At 35.9% G+C, this 20739-nt stretch overlaps 1 protein-coding gene across 1 annotated transcript; it reads left to right on the top strand.

Annotated features, from left to right (window-relative positions):
- Positions 1 to 1178: 1178 nt before the first annotated feature.
- Positions 1179 to 19959, top strand: LOC113742323 (isoleucine--tRNA ligase, cytoplasmic-like). Its single transcript, XM_072047570.1, has 27 exons — positions 1179 to 1909; positions 2785 to 2850; positions 3453 to 3596; positions 4916 to 5130; positions 5816 to 5981; positions 7436 to 7549; positions 7873 to 7970; positions 8765 to 8843; positions 10742 to 10900; positions 11229 to 11318; positions 12257 to 12390; positions 13172 to 13331; positions 13486 to 13569; positions 13726 to 13938; positions 14996 to 15121; positions 15493 to 15630; positions 15734 to 15837; positions 16051 to 16114; positions 16992 to 17080; positions 17167 to 17308; positions 17956 to 18019; positions 18109 to 18176; positions 18358 to 18480; positions 18945 to 19010; positions 19269 to 19380; positions 19469 to 19560; positions 19656 to 19959. Exons 1-27 carry the CDS (start codon positions 1376 to 1378, stop codon positions 19767 to 19769), a joined length of 3558 nt encoding a protein of 1185 aa, XP_071903671.1. The 5' UTR covers positions 1179 to 1375; the 3' UTR covers positions 19770 to 19959.
- The last annotated feature ends 780 nt before the right edge of the window (positions 19960 to 20739 follow it).

Genomic DNA, 20739 nt, shown 5'->3' on the forward strand with positions numbered 1-20739 from the left:
ACTAAATTTAATTTTGACTTAAAACATAAACATGTTCTCTCCAAAAAAAATGAAAAAACCATTAGTGTGCCCGTTGTGATTATTACATGTTTCCTTTTCCAATGACCGGTAATGGTTCAGCTGTTGCTATTAAATAGTTAATGAGTCCCAAGATTTTTAAGCATGCTTTCTCTATAACCAATAGCACGCCTTCAGGTAATAACTCACTCACTTAATTTCATCTCACTATTCACCAGACACTTTCACAACAAACTTATTCAGTCTTACGTATTTCTCCTATATATACCCACACAACAAAACAACTACTGCAACTTAGACTTAACAACTACTAGCAGATGTTCACTGCAGCTCATATATTATTCCATTCTCGGCAGCTTCTTTTTTCTTTGCCAGTTTAGACTTAACAAATGAAAAACTCTCCTGCTGAAAAAAATGCCCACAACACATGCCTTCTTCGAGACATTTCATTTACTTGTTCCTAAAAATATCCAAGGTACGTGTCGAAGGTTATAGGAGAAAAAATATTTTCCTTACATTTCCAGTATATAGTCTATAACCATGCTATGAATCCAAAAAAAACTTTCAAACGAACTAAATAATTTCTCTGTATGACAAATTTTCTTCTGAAATACAAGTTCACTGTCCCCTCAACCTGGGCATATTTACACCGTACCACCGTGCGCAAGCACGGTGAACATCTCCTAGTAAGTAGTATCATGGGGTTGGGAAACTAGTGAGACTGGGGATAAGTTAGAGAGATGAGATTATATATTTGTTTAGTATGCTTTAATTTTGGATATTTCTTAAGGTCCTTTTGTGCTATTTTGAGAATATTTAATCTATTTTGGATTTTTAACATAAGAAATTCAGGTAGAATTTTTTTTAAATTATTTTACTTTCAAAATGTGAACGTGCATAGCATTCCTGTTTGGCAAGTGAATTTTTTGAGTGTTTATCTAAAACTTTAATGTAATTTATGTAGAAGTTTTTAAAAAAATTTTTGAAATGTGTAAATTTTTGAATATTTTGAAATGTATAATTTAAAAATTTTGAAAAATTTTTTAAGGTTGCTGTAGTTAAAGTTTTTAAAAAACTTGTAGCAACAAACTTGGTAAAAAACTTAAGTGTCAAAAACTTCCATAAACCTTTTAAGCCCTCCTGCAAACGGAGTCAATTCCCACGGAATTCCAACGCCACCCCAATCCTTCCCTTGTCTCTCAAAAACTTCCATAAACCTTTTAAACCCGCAAACGGCATCAATTCCCACGGAATTCCAACGCCACCAAAGCTTCCCTTGTCTCTCTAAAACCTAGCCCACCATCTCCTTCCTTCATTCCCCACTAAACCCAGTGAAAATTTCAGCTCAATTGAAGGCATGGATGACGTTTGCGAGGGCAAGGACTTCTCTTTCCCCAACCAAGAAGAAAAAATCCTCGAATTCTGGGCAGAAGTTAAAGCCTTCGAGACCCAATTGGAAAAGACCAAGGATTTTCCTGAATATATTTTCTATGACGGCCCCCCATTTGCAACCGGCCTTCCGCATTACGGCCACATTTTGGCCGGAACCATTAAAGATATTGTGACCCGGTACCAGTCGATGACGGGTCATCATGTGACCCGGCGGTTCGGGTGGGACTGCCATGGGTTGCCCGTGGAGCACGAGATTGATTTGAAATTGGGGATTAAGAGTCGAGAAGATGTGTTGAAAATGGGGATTGATAAGTATAATGAGGAGTGTAGGAGTATCGTTTCGAGGTATGTGGAGGAGTGGGAGAAGACTGTGGTGAGAGTTGGGAGGTGGATTGATTTTAGGAATGATTATAAGACTATGGACTTGAAGTTTATGGAGAGTGTTTGGTGGGTTTTTGCTCAATTGTATAACAAAGGACTTGTTTACCGAGGCTTCAAGGTCTGTCAAAAATCTCTTTTTTTTGGTTAATGTTAGCTGAAATCTTGTTGTTTTGGCTTGTATGTATGCTCGAAATGTTGATTATGCTATTTGTCTGTTGAATTGGTTAGTGAATAAAAGTATTCTCTGCTTAATGAGCTTTTGTGCGAGTGAGATCGGGTGCAAGTTTCGGTCTTTTTCTTCTGCCTTTTCTGTTTTTTGGGTTTTCATGGAGCCGGTGAAGCGGATTGTGATATTTTCTTTCTATTGTGAAGTTGGTAGTAATTTTAGTATCTCTGAATTTCACTTAACCTTAATTCTTCGTTTGATGTTCTTTCTTTAATAGTTAACTGCGGAGGAAGTGTTCTTAGGATCGGATAATTTCTGTAACCTTTAATAATTTGCATTAGTGAAGATGGGTAAAAATTTGTGCAGTTCTCTCGAACTTTTCGAACTGGGTTTTCGGGATTATGCATGTCTAAATTGTTATGTCTTTAATTATTTTTCTCTGTCTTTTTTTATTCTGTTAAAGTATCTTTTCATGATTATATTTGGTGAATTGTATTTGGAAATTGATGGAAATATTAGCCTTATGAGACTTGTTGGCTTTCTCATAAACTTGAGGGAAATGAAATATTCTGGAGATGTGTAATTTAGATAATTGTCTCTCCATGTTGTAGAGGTTGATTACTTTGTTTATCTCTTTCCTTTTTTCCGTAATCTATTTAAATGCTGAAAAACTTGAAGAAGCAGGGATGAAAGGGATCGTTTGCCACTGATTGTATTTTTGGTAATCTTATGATTTTGTTTCTCTAAATGCTGCCAAATGCGTCTATCTGGTTCTTTTGTCTTATGGAGTTAAAACTTTTAAACTTTCTTGATGTTGACTTTTGCAGGTTATGCCATACAGTACTGGCTGCAAAACTCCTCTGTCCAATTTTGAAGCAAATTCGAATTATAAGGTCTGAAATCTGATTTTTTCATTGAATTCGTTGTTGATCTTCTTTAACAACTGTGACTGGCAGCTTAACACTGCAGTAAATTCAACATCTATTCTTCCTATTTTAATTAATCCTATATGATAGAGCTGGCAATCGCTCACGTGGCTCTTCCTTGCTTTTGCAACTGTCAAATGATGTTTAATATCTTTGCAACGGACTTCATTGGGCGATCTTGAAAATTTACTCTATTTATGATTATCCTATTCACAATTTTATTTTAGGATGTTCCAGTTTTTGATTGCGTTTGAATATGTCAACTTTTGATCGTCTAATTTTCGCTCCTGGGTTGTTGTTCTTTCAATTTTGGAAGTTTTCACGTATTTTTTTGTTGGAAATTATGATTTGCAAATTCTTGTCTTTGTATGGATTGTCTTAAAAACTTTGTAGTGAAGTTAATGGTGACATGGTTTCAAGCAGAGTGAGTATAGTATGTTACTTTGCTTTATCCTTTTTGGTATCAAGTGGAGCAGGAACATAATCATGTGTATTTGTGTTATTCAAGAATGTATCAGTTGCAAGAATTTACAATGCATTGCTGATTTCAAATTTGTTCTGCTTTATAGGAAGTACCTGATCCTGAGATAATGGCATCTTTTCCTTTAGCGGATGATGAAGAGGGTACATCTCTTGTTGCCTGGACAACAACACCATGGACGCTACCTAGTAATTTGGCACTATGCGTTAACAAGGATTTTGTCTATGTAAAGGTTAGTAGCTGCTATGCTTTCTTTATCATCCATGGGTGATACAGATCATGCATTAGATCAACCAAGATATCTTCTTTGCTTTAAATGCTGTTGCTGTCGCCTCTTTGACATTCGGTATTGTGTATGCTGAACGGATAAATTGTCAATTGAGTCATGATACAGAATGCATAAATAACTGTATAGCATTTCAGAATTTCCAGCAAATTTTGGATTTGTAAACTTATGCCTATGTCTATTACCAATTTGAAATACTTTTTTATATGCTAATAGTGATTGTAGTACAATGTCTTGTTAGTATTTCAGAGTGCAAGGTTTATTTTGGTAATATCTGCTGATGGAACTGGTCCAGTCCTCTTTCATCTCTGTTCTACATCGGATAATATCTAAAGTTGGCTTTCTATAAGAGTCATTTTTTGGGTTTTAGAGTCAAAATTTTGATTCTCTTTCTCTTATCCTTGTAAATTGCCCGCTTTTTTTTTTCCCTTTTAACATACTTATTATCAAGTTTTCTTAGCTTTTAAGTTTGTCTTAGCCTTTAAAAGCCCTGACCTCTATGTCTAGTTTCCTAAATGTGTGTTCTGTGTGCATTTTATGTGCATGCATATCTGTTGTACCAGCATTTAGGTTAAATTTGATTCAAATGCAAATACTGTTCTTAAGTTAAAGGTCCTTGCTGGACATTCTTTTCTTCTTCATATTCTGAATTACTGCTATGTGTTCTATCATCTATTTCTACAAGTAAGAATTGTCTAATTAATCTATGCCACAAACTGCTTTCTTGCTGCCGCATCAGCTGAATTCCAGTAGAATCTTGTCAATTTTAAGTTCTATTCTTGGATATTCATAAGGTTTTTAGATGCTAATATTTGTTATTGAGTTGTTTGGTGCATCTCTTTTGGCACCAGGGTTACTTGTGAATTGTGCCATAAACTTAATAAATGAATTGAGCTTCAGAGACTGGTAATCATCATCTGCCTGGTGACCTTGGATCAATGTTTTTGTTTCATTGTGTTTTTTGAAGCAGTTGATTTTAGTTCTGTTACTTTCTGCTGAGAAGAAGTGGCTATTTTAAATATTGCGTTAGTTTGTCATAAGATGAATTAGTCTTGTACGAGAGGTTTCTCTAGTTGTATTTAGTGCCTATTGAGGTATTTGGATTTCTTTTGAAATGGGTACGTCTTGCATAGATATTTTGTTTAGATGGAAGTAAAGTAAGGTGTGTATTATGTTTTTACAAATGGCTGTAATAGACTTCATATTTATTTGGTCTCTCATTTTTTGTAAGTTATAAATTGATTTTGAGGTGGACAAATAACCAGGTGCGCAACAAGTTCAATGGGAAGATTTATGTGGTAGCAGAGTCTCGATTATCAGAGCTTCCTGTGGAGAAGGCAAAAAAGGGTGTACCTAATGGACCCGTTAATGATTGTGAGAGCACAAATCCTAAGACAAAGTCTTCTGGTGGGAAAGGAAAGGATCTCGCTACTTATGAGGTGCTGGAAAAATTCTCAGGGAGCTCGTTGGTGGGGAAAAAGTGAGCCTTGTCTTCTCTCTCTCTCTCTCTCCCCCGTGTGTATGTGTTCTTTTTACTCATTTGTTTCTGTCCGGGGTTTTATTTTGTGGATTGACTCCATCAGTACAAGTTCTTTTCTTTGGTAATTATTTTGTGATTATGCTCGATTTTATGTCTTTCTGCAGATGTTTCTTATGTGATGTGATGGCGTCAAGCAACCTAATTCAATACTTTGTCAAAAAGAAGCCCCCCTTCCCCTCCCAAAAAAAAAAAAAAACCTCCTTGGATGTTAGTTTACTTTGGTTGCTTCACATTTATATGAAGATGCTTGTTTGACAGAATGTAGTGGAATTTATCGGTTGAAATAAGAAAATAATATATCTGTATATGTTATATCTCAGCAAGAATGAACACAGAATCCACCAATCTGTTGTATATTCTTCTTCCCCTGCCCCTCTGTGCACGCGTGCAAAACCCAATATTCATGTGATGGGCTGCTTGTTTTAATAGATCTGAACCAGTTAATTGTAGAATAAGTTCAAGCTGGAACTTCTTTTGACAAGTCGACTTAGAATTGTACTTTATACCAGTAGGAACTTCGATTTACATGAGTTTAGAATTAAAAAAAATCTCATCTAGTAGTTTTGTAATATATTGATTTCTGTAGTGGTTTATTTATTATTATTATTATTATTATTTTTTGCAGATATGTGCCTCTGTTTGATTACTTCAAAGACTTTTCAGATGTAGCATTCAAAGTTGTAGCAGATGACTACGTAACAGCTGACAGTGGTACTGGAATAGTTCATTGTGCTCCGGCATTCGGTGAAGATGATTATCGTGTTTGTATGGAGAATCACATCATTACTAAGGTGTTTATTTATGCTATATTGCATGATTCAGTCATACAGTCTTAGATGATGCATGCTTCTTAGATTTTTGGCAAATTTGTGTCTTGTTTGAATCAGAGTGTGTGCTGTCATATTTTGTTCTTTTATTTTTTTGCTTCCGAACTTTTGTGCCAATCTAAGTTTGTTGACATGCATAATGTATGTATAACATGCTGATTATTTTCTGATCCTGCAACAAATTGCTCTCCTTTTAGGATTGATGCTTAGAACTTTGGAATGTTTTCTGGTTGATTTAGTTTCTTAATGGTGTTGGCGATGTTTTTGATGTATTTATGTGGACTGATACCCTTGATAATCAGAACATAATGCAGTTGTACTCTTTCCTCCTAGCCATATACATAACTCTATTACTTGCAAGGGGTGGGCTGGTTTTGTGGGGTGTCGTGTTAACTATTCTGGTTGAAGAAGTTTAATAACCAACACCAAACATATAACTCACTGCTTAAACAAACCCCAAAATGACACTTATGGCTAAACATAAATGCTTTTACTTCCATACAAAACCCTAATTTTAAAGCATGTGATGTATAAGATAATTTTGATTTGAATATGCTATACATTTGTAGCTTAAACAGATTACAGATTTGAACACAATTGAGTGTGAAAAGCTGAAACATGTAAAATGAAATTTATTCAATTCCGTTCCTGCTTTCCAAGAAGATGACCCAATGCCACTATGGTTTCGATCTGGATTGGATGGGTATTCTAACTCATTGAGGAACTGTGAAGGTGAAGTTGTAATCCAGGGGTCGGCAGGGTTTGCAGGGAACAGACAACTAGATAACTGGAGTAGAGGACAGAAATAGTAAAACAGGAGGGAGACAGAGTAGCAGAGATGGCTGAAGAGTTACAAGGGATGAAGAAATGAATGTCTGGGTGTGTGAGTTAAGAGATAAGAAACTTAGAAGCCTAAAGGACATTTTTCATCTTTGAATTGTAATATGGTTTTTTGGGTTCGTTCAATTTGGAATTTCGCTAACCATTTGAAATGACGAACTAAAGCATACCAACCCATCTAATTGTGCTTTGGTCATGCATAATTGACCATGACAAATGTATTTGGATACGTTTGTGGTATTTGTTTCTGTCTGTTTTAGCTTGTGAGTGGACATTTCTATCTTGTAGTAGATGAAAGTATATGAATGCTTCATCAAATCTAATATTTAGCAATTTCAAGTGTTTCCCAATTTGGTTCGATGGTAGAATTGCATTGTAATTAGCTTATTATCAGGACAATAATGGCTTTGTTTTGGTTATGTTTAGTTTCTTGCTTTCCATGGAATACCATCTGTTTGTTGTTTTTCTGCAATTAAAGTTTTGAGCATACTCTGGTCTGAGTAGTTGTCTTGCTCTGAAATTGGTCCCGTCTCTTTTACATTTCTTGGCACCGTTTTCATCGGGCCTCCTTTTTATAGGGTGAGAACCTGGTTGTAGCGGTTGACGACGATGGATGTTTTACGGAAAGGATAACTGATTTCAAGGGCTGCTATGTTAAGGATGCAGACAAGGGCATAATTCAGGCTGTGAAGGCAAGATCTAGTAACATGTTCTTATCTTCATTCATATAAAAATGCCTATATGATTGAATGCTAATGTTTAATGCATCTGTTGTGTCTATCCTATGATGTTTTAAACTTTTTATGAAAGCTACATCTTGAAGAAATGCTGCTTATAATAAATGTTATCCATCACTGATAATTTGATTACCCCATTTAGGGAGGTGTCTTTTTTCAATCTTTTCATAGTCAATAATTTTACTCAATGTATTTGAACCCCTTTTGTCAGGCAGTTCTACACAACTTAAAGTTTCTACTGTTTATTGTCGAATTTGAAAACAGTCTCATTTGTGCAGGAAAAAGGCAGGCTTGTCAAGTCTGGAAGCTTTATGCATTCATATCCCTTCTGTTGGAGATCTGATACCCCCCTTATATATAGAGCAGTTCCTAGCTGGTATATTCTCTGTCTGTCATATCCTGTGTCGTTCCTTTCTCTTCATATTGAATCTTCTTCTGCTATTGGTTCTTCTGAATATCTGTATGTTGGTTCTATCTTAATTTCTTTGTCGCCTTCTTGTGTTCATATCTGCCAATGTGTTGGACATTTTCATCAGAAGAGCCAGCTTTTGATTCCATTAAATTCACAATTTAATAGACAAATCTATGGACCTATAACATAACCTCTTCCATATGATATACATGGTGCTTGCAAGTATATAGGAAGTAGAACCTCTTCCACATGATACACCTAGTGCTTGAAAGTATTTAGGAAGCTTTCCAACAATGGCTGCTTGAGATGGTAAGACAATCTATAAAACCAAAATGGGGAACTACCCAGAATGATTCAGTCCCATGAACTGTTGGATTCTTTATCGGATATTAAGTGCAAGTCAAACTGGTATGGAGATCATTGATGCAATTGAATTGCTAGATAAGAGGATAACACAAATCAGGTTACATGACTGACGCTGATAACACAAAATGGGGAACTACCCAGAATGATTCAGTCCCATGAACTGTTGGATTCTTTATCGGATATTAAGTGCAAGTCAAACTGGTATGGAGATCATTGATGCAATTGAATTGCTAGATAAGAGGATAACACAAATTAGGTTACATGACTGACGCTGTATAGCTAGACTAGATATGTCAAAATTGTGGCTCAACTGTCTTTGCAATAGATATTATTGTAGGTCTTTGGCTTGTTTATCTTTGTTGTTTGATTTGAATTTACACTTCTATGTCTAGGTTTGTTGCTGTAGAAAAGATAAAGGATCAGTTGCTGGAGAACAACAAACAGACATGCTGGGTTCCAGATTTTGTGAAGGTTCGGCATGCTCTCTCTCTCATGCGCGCACGTGTGTACGCAGACGTGCTCGGATGCCCTTCTGTTCTAATTTTTCTCTTTCTTCTGTGTGTTGTCTTGTTTGTTCTGATTGCCTTTATCTTTACTTTTCAATATATAATTTGGAAAAGGTGATTTTAAATTTCTGTGCTTGAATAGGGGGTATGGGCAAGGGTTTCTGGGTTGGTAACTGAAACACTAAAATTCTGTCTGCTATCTACACTTTTTCCGAAGATTCAGTCTTGACAGATGATTTTATGGTACCACTGAATTATTGCACTTTTATAAAGCTTCCAAGTGTGTTATTTTCAACAAATGAGGTGAGGTTCTGAAACTTAAAAAAAGTTGTAATTTTTGAGTTACGATAACTAATTTTTGTCACTTCAAATGTGAAGCTTGGATCAGATGGATGTATAGCACCTTTCCTTCTTTCCATGCATTGACATGCCGGATAGTACTACTTAGCTCTTAACTTTTGAAGATAGTTGAGTACCTTATTTTTCCATGGACCAATTTAAGAGCATGATTCTACTATCACCTTATTTTTCCATGGACCAATTTAAGAGCGTGATTCTTTATGGCTCTGTACTTAGGAAGACATTGGTATGTCTAATAATTTGTTTTACTAGCTTATTCTTGTGATGGATTTATGTCTTAGGCAGGTACCAGCTTGTATCACAATATTGATATATGGATAGCTGGTTGAGTACATAGAAACAGTTAAATCATCTGAACCTTCAAACTGTGTTGTTTCATTTGGAGGATTGTGTCCTTATTAAGATGAACGATTGCATTAATTACAATTTGACCATGTGGCCAATAAACTTCCCATCGTTTTGCTCAAACTCTTTCTGTTGGCAACTGCATGGACTTAATTAATTAAGCATGAGAATGATATGAAATTTTACTTTCAAGCCTAACATTTAGGGTGTTGCAGTGATATTCAAGGGGATTGGAGAAAAAATCATGATTGGTGTACAAGTGGAAGATATGTTTATGATATAGTTCAAGCAAGAGTTGTTTCATTTCCTTACTGTGTTGTTTCCTTTTGAGGATCCTGTCCAGTTTAAGATAAACAATTTCTTTATTAACAACTTTACCATGTGGCTCAAATTCTCTCATTTTGGCAACTGTATGGACTTAACTAAAAAGCATGGGAATGAAATGGAAAGTGACTTTCAAATCCTAGCATTAAGGGTGTAACGTTGATATACAAGAGGAATGGAGAAAAACCCTTGATTGGTGTTCAGGAGGAGATCTGTTTATGATATAGTTCAAGAAAGATCGTTTCATTTCCTTTCTTCTTTCAAATTCATTCACTTTAAGACTGGTTCTCTTTGTTGTCAGCTTTTTTCATATTAGCTTCTCTTCGCTGAACTTCTTGTGGATCAATGTCATTACCCTTTTCCCGTATTGTTTACCAAAACATTGATTTCATAATTGCCTATTCCTCGATGTCTTTTGTGTTGTTAATGTTATTTAGGAAGTTTTATGTTGCAAGTCATATTGTAAGTAAGACACAACTCAAAACCATCATTCGATCATGAATGCTTGCTTGCCACTTTGTATTGATATTTATACCCTTTGATGATGGTACCAAGCCTGTTACTTCTGCTAATTTATATATATGTTTAGCTTTTTAATTGTCATCGCATGTACCACTGACTCTGGTTTTCCTCAGTCAGTTAATACATCCACTACTGCTGCTATCCGTATTAATAAACTAGATGATTGTAAAATTGATGACCTGTATTTATAGATGGATTTAACATCCTTTACACATAAGATATCCATTACTAAAGAATTTTCCTTCTCTTTTGAATTTTCAATGACGTTCTTTGTGTATTAACTGGTACTTAATTCTGCATTCCATTTATTAGGAGAAGCGCTTTCATAATTGGTTAGAAAATGCAAGAGACTGGGCAGTCAGTCGAAGTAGATTTTGGGGTACTCCACTTCCATTATGGATTAGTGAGGATGGCGTAGAAATTGAAGTCATGGATTCCATTGAGAAGTTAGAGAGGCTCTCTGGTTCTAAGGTTTGTTGTTTCTAGTTTTTCTATATACATACATGCAAGTGCAGTTATTATATTCTGCTGTATGCAGGGTTCTGTCCTGTGTATTGTTGCTATTGAAGGGTTATCTGGGTATTTTATCAGCAATTAGTGTTGTGTACTAGGGTACAGTAACATTTTATGGACAGTTATCTGTTCTAGAAAGATGTCTAAGCTTTACCTACAGAAATACAGATGTAGGCAATTGTTTAATATGGTCAATATAGATTTTATTTGACATTACGTGGTTATGAATGGAAGTCCCTCCCCCCCCCCCCTTCTCTCTCTCTCTCTCATATTGCTCAATATGCAGGTGACTGATTTGCATCGTCACAAAATTGATCATCTCACAATTCAATCCCGTCGTGGCCCAGAGTTTGGTGTGCTTCGACGTGTGGAGGATGTAAGTTGCTTTAGTAGCAATTGCTATTATTCTTCATGTTTTTCCATAGGATTGATCTTGATAATTGGTCCTGATCCTCTATCCCTGCTGCAGTCGAGAAGTTGAGTGTGAGGAAAAAGTTGGGACTCTATTGGGTTGTGTAAATCAGTAAGATACTGAACATGTAGTTTGTCTGTAATCTTTGATATATTATGTAAGATGGTGAACATGTAGGTTGCCTGTAACCTTTGATATGTTACAGAACTTTAGATTGAAGGATTAGATATTATTTTGTTTTTGTTGATTTCCAGGAATATACAGTTCAATGAAAACAATCAGTCCTTGGGGTTTGGACTGGTTTGGGGGCATAATGGTTTCATTGGGGATATTGAGTAGGTTTAACCAGTTATCATATTTTCTTGTGACAGTTACAATATTGGAATCTTGTGTATGGATCTTTTTTTGGTTTTGTTTTAACTTTTTAATGAGACAAAGTTTGGGTGGCATTGCATGAAGCTTAGTCTTTCCTTCAGTGCCTCATCGCCAGAAGATGGATCTGAATTCATTTAAGTGTATGAAAGTTGATGTTGATTAGTTGTGATTCATGCAGTGCTTGCATCTTCTGTTATCATTGAATTCTTTTGTAATCTTCTTTCTCATTCTATTTGGCATGATCCAGCCAGTATCATTGTTTCTTCAAGCATTCTGATTATAGGACAAGATTTGTACACCAAATAGTACATCACTATAAAACTTTTTGATGATTTAAGAATGTCAAATCTGCTTTTATTTGTAGTTGTTTATTCATGCTGATTGGTCTTGATATAAGCTTTGTTTCTTCTTGTCTTTATTTATTTATTTTTTTAAAAAATCATCATGAATTTCTGTTTGTCTGAGGATAGCTGATTTGATTTTCTTAGCTTTTTGTTGGCCTCACTATTTTGCATTCTTGTATGCAGGTATTTGATTGCTGGTTTGAGAGTGGGTCCATGCCATATGCATACATCCATTATCCATTTGAAAACGTTGAACTCTTTGAAAATAACTTTCCTGGTCATTTTGTGGCTGAGGGGCTGGATCAGACACGTGGATGGTGAGTTATTCTTTTTTATGTTTTACTACCTTTGATCTTTACTTTTCATGACATGAAATAAAAATAAGTATCGGGGATAATATATATACTTTTGATGTTTTTTAGTTCATCCTGGATATATATTGATCTAAGTGGCCATGAAACATTCTTTGGATTATGATGGAGGAGCCTTTAAAGGTTTCAGGAATAGCCTGATGTAGTACCATCTCTTGAGCCTTCAAACTTTGAGGTTTGATTGTGGTCCCTGGGTTAAAGGCTGGTTTGGGTCAAGGGCATTTGACATATGTTGTAGTTCCAAGAGACCTAGCATCATGTTATCCAATTCATTCTTAGGCCTACAATTTGAGCATGCAAAGACATGTTATTTTAGATCTTCAGCGCTTTCATGCATGAATTTAGGCATGTAGAGCATGCCTTGTTAGCACTTAGGTTGCCAATAAATAGACATTAATTTGTCCTATAGCTAATGTAGCCAATTCTCATTTTTTTTATTCTCTTTTTCCAAGACAATAAGATTTTTTTGGCAAATGGTCAAGAGAAGAGAGGGCATATAGTTATATGCAGGGCGCCATGTTTAAGTGATAATAACTAGTTGTTATGGCATATGCAATTTTTTTAATTCAATTTATTCAAGATGCATTGAAGAAAAGTAAATGTATCAAATTTAAAGGGCGAGAGAGACGTAGAGGGATTTCTTGATATTTATCTTAATGAGTGTGTGGATCTCACTTTCACATTACATGGTCAAGTCTGATAGTGGATTTGCTTCATGATTTTACAGGTTCTATACTCTTATGGTACTGTCTACTGCATTATTTGAAAAACCTGCTTTCAGAAACCTCATATGTAATGGACTTGTTTTGGCTGAAGATGGAAAAAAGATGAGCAAAAGACTGAAGAACTATCCTCCTCCAGGAGAAGTAATTGATGAATTTGGTGCTGTAAGTATTTTTACATGCTCCTTATTTCATTTTTACCACTGATAGCTACTATTTTTTTGCTGACTCATGCATTCTACTTTATGATTTTGTTTAACTACATGACCCTGGGCTCAGCAAGTGGTTGACTTGTACTACCTCTTCCATTTTTTTGCAGGATGCTTTGCGATTGTACATTATTAACTCTCCAGTTGTTCGTGCTGAGCCTTTGCGTTTTAAAAAAGATGGAGTATATGGTGTGGTTAGTATTGTTTTAGGATTTTTTTTGGTTCGAATTGATTAATGTTACTTTCTTTTAGATTTCACTGGTTCATAACATTCTTTTTGTCAAAGGTTTTGAGATATTCTTCATCTCTTTATAAACACGAACCACTAAAATGTTTTTTTCTTTATGCAGGTTAAAGATGTCTTTTTGCCATGGTATAATGCTTACAGATTCCTTGTACAAAATGCAAAAAGGCTTGAGGTTGAGGGTCTTGCACCATTTGCTCCAATGGATCAATGTACTCTCCAGAATTCTTCTAATGTTCTCGATCAGTGGATCAACTCGGCAACTCTGAGTTTGGTACATTTTGTTCGGAAAGAAATGGGTGCTTATAGACTGTATACGGTAAGTTTCATTTAGGGAAAAATGGATATGAATAGGGAATTATATGACATCACTGACAATTATTCTAGATTCATGATGAATTTCCTGAAAGAAATGCCTGATGAGGTATGGGAAATCCATTTGCTTCCCTAGAAATACAAGCATCATTGTTGATGGCATCTGCCATTTGGTAGTAATTATCAGTTGTTTAACCTAGTTAACTCTTAAATTTATTAAGTTAGGTCTTAAGAACTTGATTTTGAATTACGATGTTATTGTGCAGTTGACTCAAGAAGTCATGTGAATGGCTTGCTTAGTTTTTAAAATCCACGAGCCTGGCATGCTAAACACATACTGGATGGCATCAGTTACACTAGCCAGTGATGCAATTAGTTCATCCAGTGGTACTTGGGACTTGGTTAAATCATAAATCCAATAAGATGTTCCATGTTTGAAGTGTATTAACCTTCATTCCTTCTAACTCTTCTGAAGTAGCATACCTTAGTTTTCCACATTTTATGAAAGCAGTGTGCACGATTCTTGGTCTCATACCCGATTCTGGAACGAGGAATTAGGTCAGTATGGGGATTTGAAATTGTGTGTAGTTCAAGGATGGAGAAGGGCAGTGTGGGAAATGAGGAAGGGAAGTAATTTTTCACTTTGGTGAAGGATGTCATATACATTGATTCTTGGGGCCATTTTTCCTGCGTCTGAAGCAATATACGAGTCTCCATTTTCTCTAGCATGGGACGTTTTCTCTATACTGCAATTGACATTTTCAAACATCAAGTTGGTTCCCCACTACCGGCTGCCTCCCGGCCAGGGAGTATGGTGTTTTGCAAGGGGGCAGTTACATGAGTGCTTTGTCAGTCAAGTACTTGTAATTGAAGTTTGTTATATGCTTGAAATAGTCAATTAAGTCTTGCAACTTCCTGGGTTAAAGAAGAAAACTAAGTAACTTACAGTTACTTAACAAAATTTTGCTTTGTTTGCTGATTTTATTGCATTTGCACATGTAATGTTATTTTAGATCAATCCATGTGACTATATATGGTTTCCATCATATTTTCTTCTTTAGGTTGTTCCTGAACTCCTGAAATTTCTGGATAACCTGACAAACATCTATGTGCGGTTCAATCGGAAGAGACTGAAAGGTCGTACAGGTGAATTGGATTGCAGAGTTGCATTATCAACTCTTTACCATGTAAGCTGGCATTACTTTTGTGGGTTCCTAGGTTACAATGGATTATTATCTGTGAAGATTCTGAGTTTTTTACTAATAGCAACATGTAGTTTCTTTTTTGCGACTTATAATCTCAGTGGGATTATTTGTTCTTACAGATTATGCCCCTGATGAAATCTTTATAGTGTGTAAAAGATCAGTCCTGCTAATGGATGATCTGGTTATCTATTTCAGTGTGTTTTATGATATAAATTTCCATAGTTTAAATTTCACATCTGTAATTTTGCTAAAAGAGTATTCAAATCATTATCAGTTGCGTCTGAACATTTCCCATTTTTTCAACTGCTATTTGCTGCTAAATCTTTGTCATATTGCTACTTTGGTTGTAACAGGTTCTGCTAACTTCATGTAAGGCAATGGCTCCATTTACACCATTTTTCACGGAGGTTCTTTATCAGAATATGCGAAAAGTTTGCAATGGATCAGAAGAAAGCATTCATTATTGTAGTTTTCCAGAGGTTGAAGGGGAGGTAACCCTGATTTTTGTGTGAAGGATGTCTATTCATTATGTTATTATCAGGTTTTGAAAACAAAATTGTCTCTTGTTAAAATTTGTACTTGCTATGATATCAGGGAGGAGAACGCATTGAAAAAAGTGTTAGCAGGATGATGACTATCATTGATCTTGCACGCAACATTCGTGAACGTCATAACAAACCTCTCAAGACACCACTCAGGTCGTGCCTTTTGATTGCATCTGTTTTTAGATATTGTTTCACGATTAAGTTTGCTTCCTTGAACATTCCCGCTCCAACTCTTCTGAACCAAATCTCCAGCAGAATAAGAGTAATTTAAAGAAATTTTTTGCTTCTTAGAATACACAATCTATTGTATCGCCACACATACGCACATACTTATGTTGATCTTTCGTAATTGTATCTCCAATTCAGGGAGATGGTGGTGGTGCACCCTGATGCAGAGTTCCTTGGTGACATTGCTGGCAAACTAAAAGAGGTATGTGAAGGCATTACCAACAAAGTTGTACAGCTAAATATTAAAATTGAACTCTTTTCACTGTTTACTTAAGAGAAGTCTAGCTGTAACTGTTTTTGTTGGGCGCAAAACTGACAGTAAGCATTGTTCACTGTGATTGTGAATGGGATGTTGTCCCTGATGTCATATGCTTTAGTTTTTCTAAAGCAGCTTAAGACAAGTGCTGGTTTCAAACACTGGAACGGTGGTTTTGCTTCAAAGAGTTTCGAAAGCAAAGGCCTCCCTGAAAAGCAACAAGAGAGGGGCTTCTGGAATAAGCTTTGAGGTTATAAAGAAGCTAACAATGTGTCTTTATGTAAAGGTTGATAATTCATATTAACTTTCCATCTAAAAATCTGTAATCCAGATTATTTTATGAAAATATCATTATATTCACTGGAATGATGGAGGGTGTTTTGTGAGATAGTTTCCATCATTGTGTTTTGGTTTATTAATTTGCACGTGTGGTGAAACAAAAGTAGTTTTTGCAAATTTAAACAGTCACTTTCAGGTCGCAATGGGAATCTTAACATTTTAAGCTAATGACAGTTTGATGAATGCCTTAACTACGAACATACTGGTACAAGCTTATATGATGCTGACTTTCATGCAGCATGGTTCTTCTAACAGCTACTAGTGCTAAAGTACCAATTTTGCTTATTGTCTAGGAGTCTATTTTGATGTCTTACTGGCATCTGTTTGAATCTCTGTCTGGTTATATTGTCTCATTTAGATTGTGTAATTGCTGTATCATATATTATATGGTAGCCTTTATGTTGGAAATTTGTTTATTTTCTCCTTGCGGGTTTCATCTAACCTAATTTTTGTTCCCTTTGATATTGTGATTTCTCAATTGTAGTATGTGCTTGAGGAACTCAACATCAAGTCATTGGTCCCTTGTAATGATACTTTGAAGTATGCTTCTTTACGTGCAGAACCTGATTTTAGGTAATTAATTTTCTGTGCTGAAAGGCTTTTCTTTTTTGGACCTTTGGTAATTTTAGTTTGTGACGATTGTGTTTTTTTTTCCTTAGTGTATTAGGGAAAAGGCTTGGAAAGTCAATGGGAGTTGTTGCAAAAGAGGTTAAGGCCATGTCCACGGATGATATATTGGCTTTTGAAAAGGCTGGAGAAATAACTATTGCTACTTTCTCTCTAAAGCTTAGTGATATTAAGGTTTGTAGCTGGGTTGGCAAAGTTGCTATGACTTTTTTGTTGTTTGAATGTGAAATTCTTCATTGAGCTATATAACATTCTCTTCATCTTGATAAATACTGTCACTTTTGGGAATCCAATTTTTTATTAACACTCAGAAGATTTTTAGCTTCTTGTGCTGTATTTCTCAAGGCTACTCCTGCATGAACTTAGTTTTAGAAATTTAGAAAAATTGGTGTAAAAGAGGCAGGTTTTATAATTGCAAACCTTGATTATTGAGTGCTATGTATTTGGGTTTAGGTGATAGACATGCTGCGCGAACTCAGTACAAGAGAATGGCAGGCTGAAAGTTGAAAATCTGTAGATCACACATATTTTTCCTTTTCCTGTACAGCTAGATCAGATGCAATTTCTTGAGTGATTATAATTTTGGGGAAACTTCTGGAATGAATGCTTTATTTGTATTTTAAAATACTTGGTTAAATCATATATTTTTCGGGTTGTTTGAAAGGCTTTTATTTTTTCTTTTGGACTCCATTTAATTCTTGGATACTGTTTATTTAAGTATCTTTGGCTTTAGTTACCTGTGCTGGAATTTGACTAATGTTTCACCATTTACACTTTTGAAGAGAATTTTCATTGACTACCTTACTTGCCTAAACTTGCAGATCTCTCGTGGTTTCAGACGTCCTGACAATATTAGTGATAAGGACATGGATGCCGCTGGAGATGGTAGATTATTTGTAAAATTATCCCCCTCCCCCATTTATATTCCTTTTCATGTAATGATGAAAATGAAACTTTCTCACTTGTAATTGCAGGTGATGTTTTGGTGGTGTTGGATTTACGTCAGGACGAATCACTGTTTGAAGCTGGTGTAGCTCGTGAGGTGCTTTGTGGACTAATATAATCTGCTCTTGGCACACACACGTTCACACTCGGAGAGGGTGGGGGGGGGGGTTTGGGGGGCATCTTACTAGACTTCTTGTTGCTGCATTGGTATTCCTCTTTGGTTTTTTGTGCCAGTTCATATTTGTGATTACTGGTGTTTTATGCATCACTTTTTGAAGGTTGTCAATAGAATCCAGAAATTGCGGAAGAAAGCTGGGCTTGAACCTACAGACACTGTTGAAGTATACTTTGAATCATTGGATGAGGACAAGTCAATTTCTCAACAAATTCTTGAGGCTCAGGTGATTTTTCAGAGTTTTCTTCCACCAACTGGTTTTGATGCATATCTTTATGTATGTTTAAACAATAAGGTTATGAGGTGGAGGGAAATGAACTAGCAGCCTTGCTGCCAGTTTTTTTTTTGTCGCGCTAACAACTTATACCTTAGTAACCACGGACCTGAATTTTGGGCAATCCTCTCTCTCTCCCTCTTTCTGTCCTCCCCCCCCCCCCTCCCCCAAAAAAAAAAACATGTATCTAGCTACCTACTGATGTCTCTATAAACCAATCTCTTCACATTTTATTTGCAAACACTGGCATATGGTGATTACAATGTGATTTAGGGTTCTGTCCTCTGCTGCTTGTGTTTCCACTGCTTTAGGTTGGGTGAATGTGTTTTGGTACAGTTGTTTATATTATTTGGGAAATTGTATGCATTTGCTCTCGAGTTGCATGTCATAACAAGTTAATCAAATACCTTTTACAGGAGGCAAATATCAGGGATGCGCTTGGGTGTCCTTTGCTACCTTCCACCTTAATCCCACCACATGCTGTAAGTTGTTTTCAGCCCCTGATATTATTTTTCTTATTACATTGGTTGGAGTATTCCAATAGCACAAGTTTCCGTTTCTTTTAGTAGGCTAATGATGTTTCCTGATGTCCTTCTGGGGTATCTTTAGATATCATCCAATGAAGCATTCTCAAGTAAATAGTGACCCATGCATTCATTTCCTGTTCTTTAAAGAGGGCGTCAGAGTTTCGCTTTCCTCTGGTCGGTTATATTCTCAAACAGGATAATATGACTTTGCAGGTTATTCTTGCTGAAGAGAAGTTCTATGGAATCTCGAATCTCTCGTTTGCAGTCAGATTGGCAAGACCATCTCTAGTATTTGTCCCGGATGCCATTGTCTCTTTATATGCAGGTGCATTTTTAGGGTTATAATGTACTTGTACAGGTAATTTTGATTGAAGATTATGGGTTTTTATTCCGTTGCGAATTCATTTTTGCAGGAAATTTGAAGTTTGCGCAAGGTTTACAGGCTTATTTGTTAATGAGAGATCTATTGAACTTAAAGTCCGAATTTCAACTTGGAAATGGGAAGGTAGGTTTTCTTCACCCTCTCTGACCATCTGCTTCAACAAGTCAGTGGAATTGCTAATTCGCCTAATCTGTGCCAATATTATCTGCCTTCCCCAGATTCAAGTCACTTGCATTGAAAATCAGCCGCCAGTGGAAGTGGTGCTAAGAGAACACGTCTACTTGAGCGTTGGAGATTACTTTTTGGGCCCAAAAGCTTCACGATCGAACTGATTGTTTGTACTGTTTTATTTTTTTCCCCCATTCTTCTTTCTTCTTTTTCCCCATCCTCTTAGTTGTATGGGTCAGACAAGGAAACCTGGAGGCTGCCAAAGCAAGATAGAGGTGCCTAATATGTGTTATTGTTTGTATACGAAATGAAATTTTGGAAAGCAAAATGAAAGAAATTCTATAGTTGTAGCAAGACCGCTTTTTTCATTCTTAAATTTGGTCGTTTCAGTCATAATGTAGGGAACAAAGGTCCAAGACTCTTTGCCATACAACGCCTATCAATGGAAGAATCAACTGGGATGATATTACTATGTATCAAGAATTCTTTTTCATCAGTATCGCCATCAAAATACGACACCTTCAGTTGTTACAACCAATTTGTATTCTCTATCTATTCCAGAACTCATTAAATTTTGAAATTTCAGATTCACCAAGTGTTTGCAGTAATCTGGAACAGCTTTAATCTTCTTTAATAGTTCTTTTACAGTGTGACTGATGATTGACACCGCCTGATAGATACATGCCATTGTTATGTGTTGTTGCCCTGGCAGAAGCCTTAGGCTCCGACGTGGTTGAAGCTATAAGGATGATGCTGGAAGAAATCCATCACTGAGGGGTGGTCATGTCTTGCCTGTGAGATCATAATTGAAAGTGCCCGGCGCGGCCAAAGGAGGTTTTGATTTAATGACTGATATTGTGACTTTGTGATTAAAATTGAGGTCTTAAAAATTAGAGATCTACTGTAAACAAGATTATATTAAGAAGAAACAAAAAAAAAAAAATGCCTGGTCAAAATGAGTGCTCACGAGTGACGCTTTTGTTATTATTTTTTTTAAATCCTCATGGTCCTCTTCCCTTCATTTCAGCATACTTCATAAAGTAGTAATATGAAATCTAATTTAAAAAGAAAAATAAAAGAAGATATTAAAAATGAAAATAGTAGAAGTTATTGAAGTAATAAAAGTTAATGGAA

This window comes from Coffea arabica, chromosome 4e, assembly GCF_036785885.1.
Source record: "Coffea arabica cultivar ET-39 chromosome 4e, Coffea Arabica ET-39 HiFi, whole genome shotgun sequence".
NCBI classification, from domain to species: Eukaryota; Viridiplantae; Streptophyta; class Magnoliopsida; order Gentianales; family Rubiaceae; genus Coffea; species Coffea arabica.

Excerpts from the sequence above, each read along its gene's own strand:
- LOC113742323 (XM_072047570.1), top strand. The coding sequence starts at position 1,376 with ATGGATGACGTTTGCGAGGGCAAGGACTTCTCTTTCCCCAACCAAGAA. Across the intron at positions 8,844-10,741 it reads GGGTTCCAGATTTTGTGAAG|GAGAAGCGCTTTCATAATTG; the intron begins GTTCGGCATGCT and ends TCCATTTATTAG. Across the intron at positions 18,177-18,357 it reads AAGCTGGTGTAGCTCGTGAG|GTTGTCAATAGAATCCAGAA; the intron begins GTGCTTTGTGGA and ends CACTTTTTGAAG.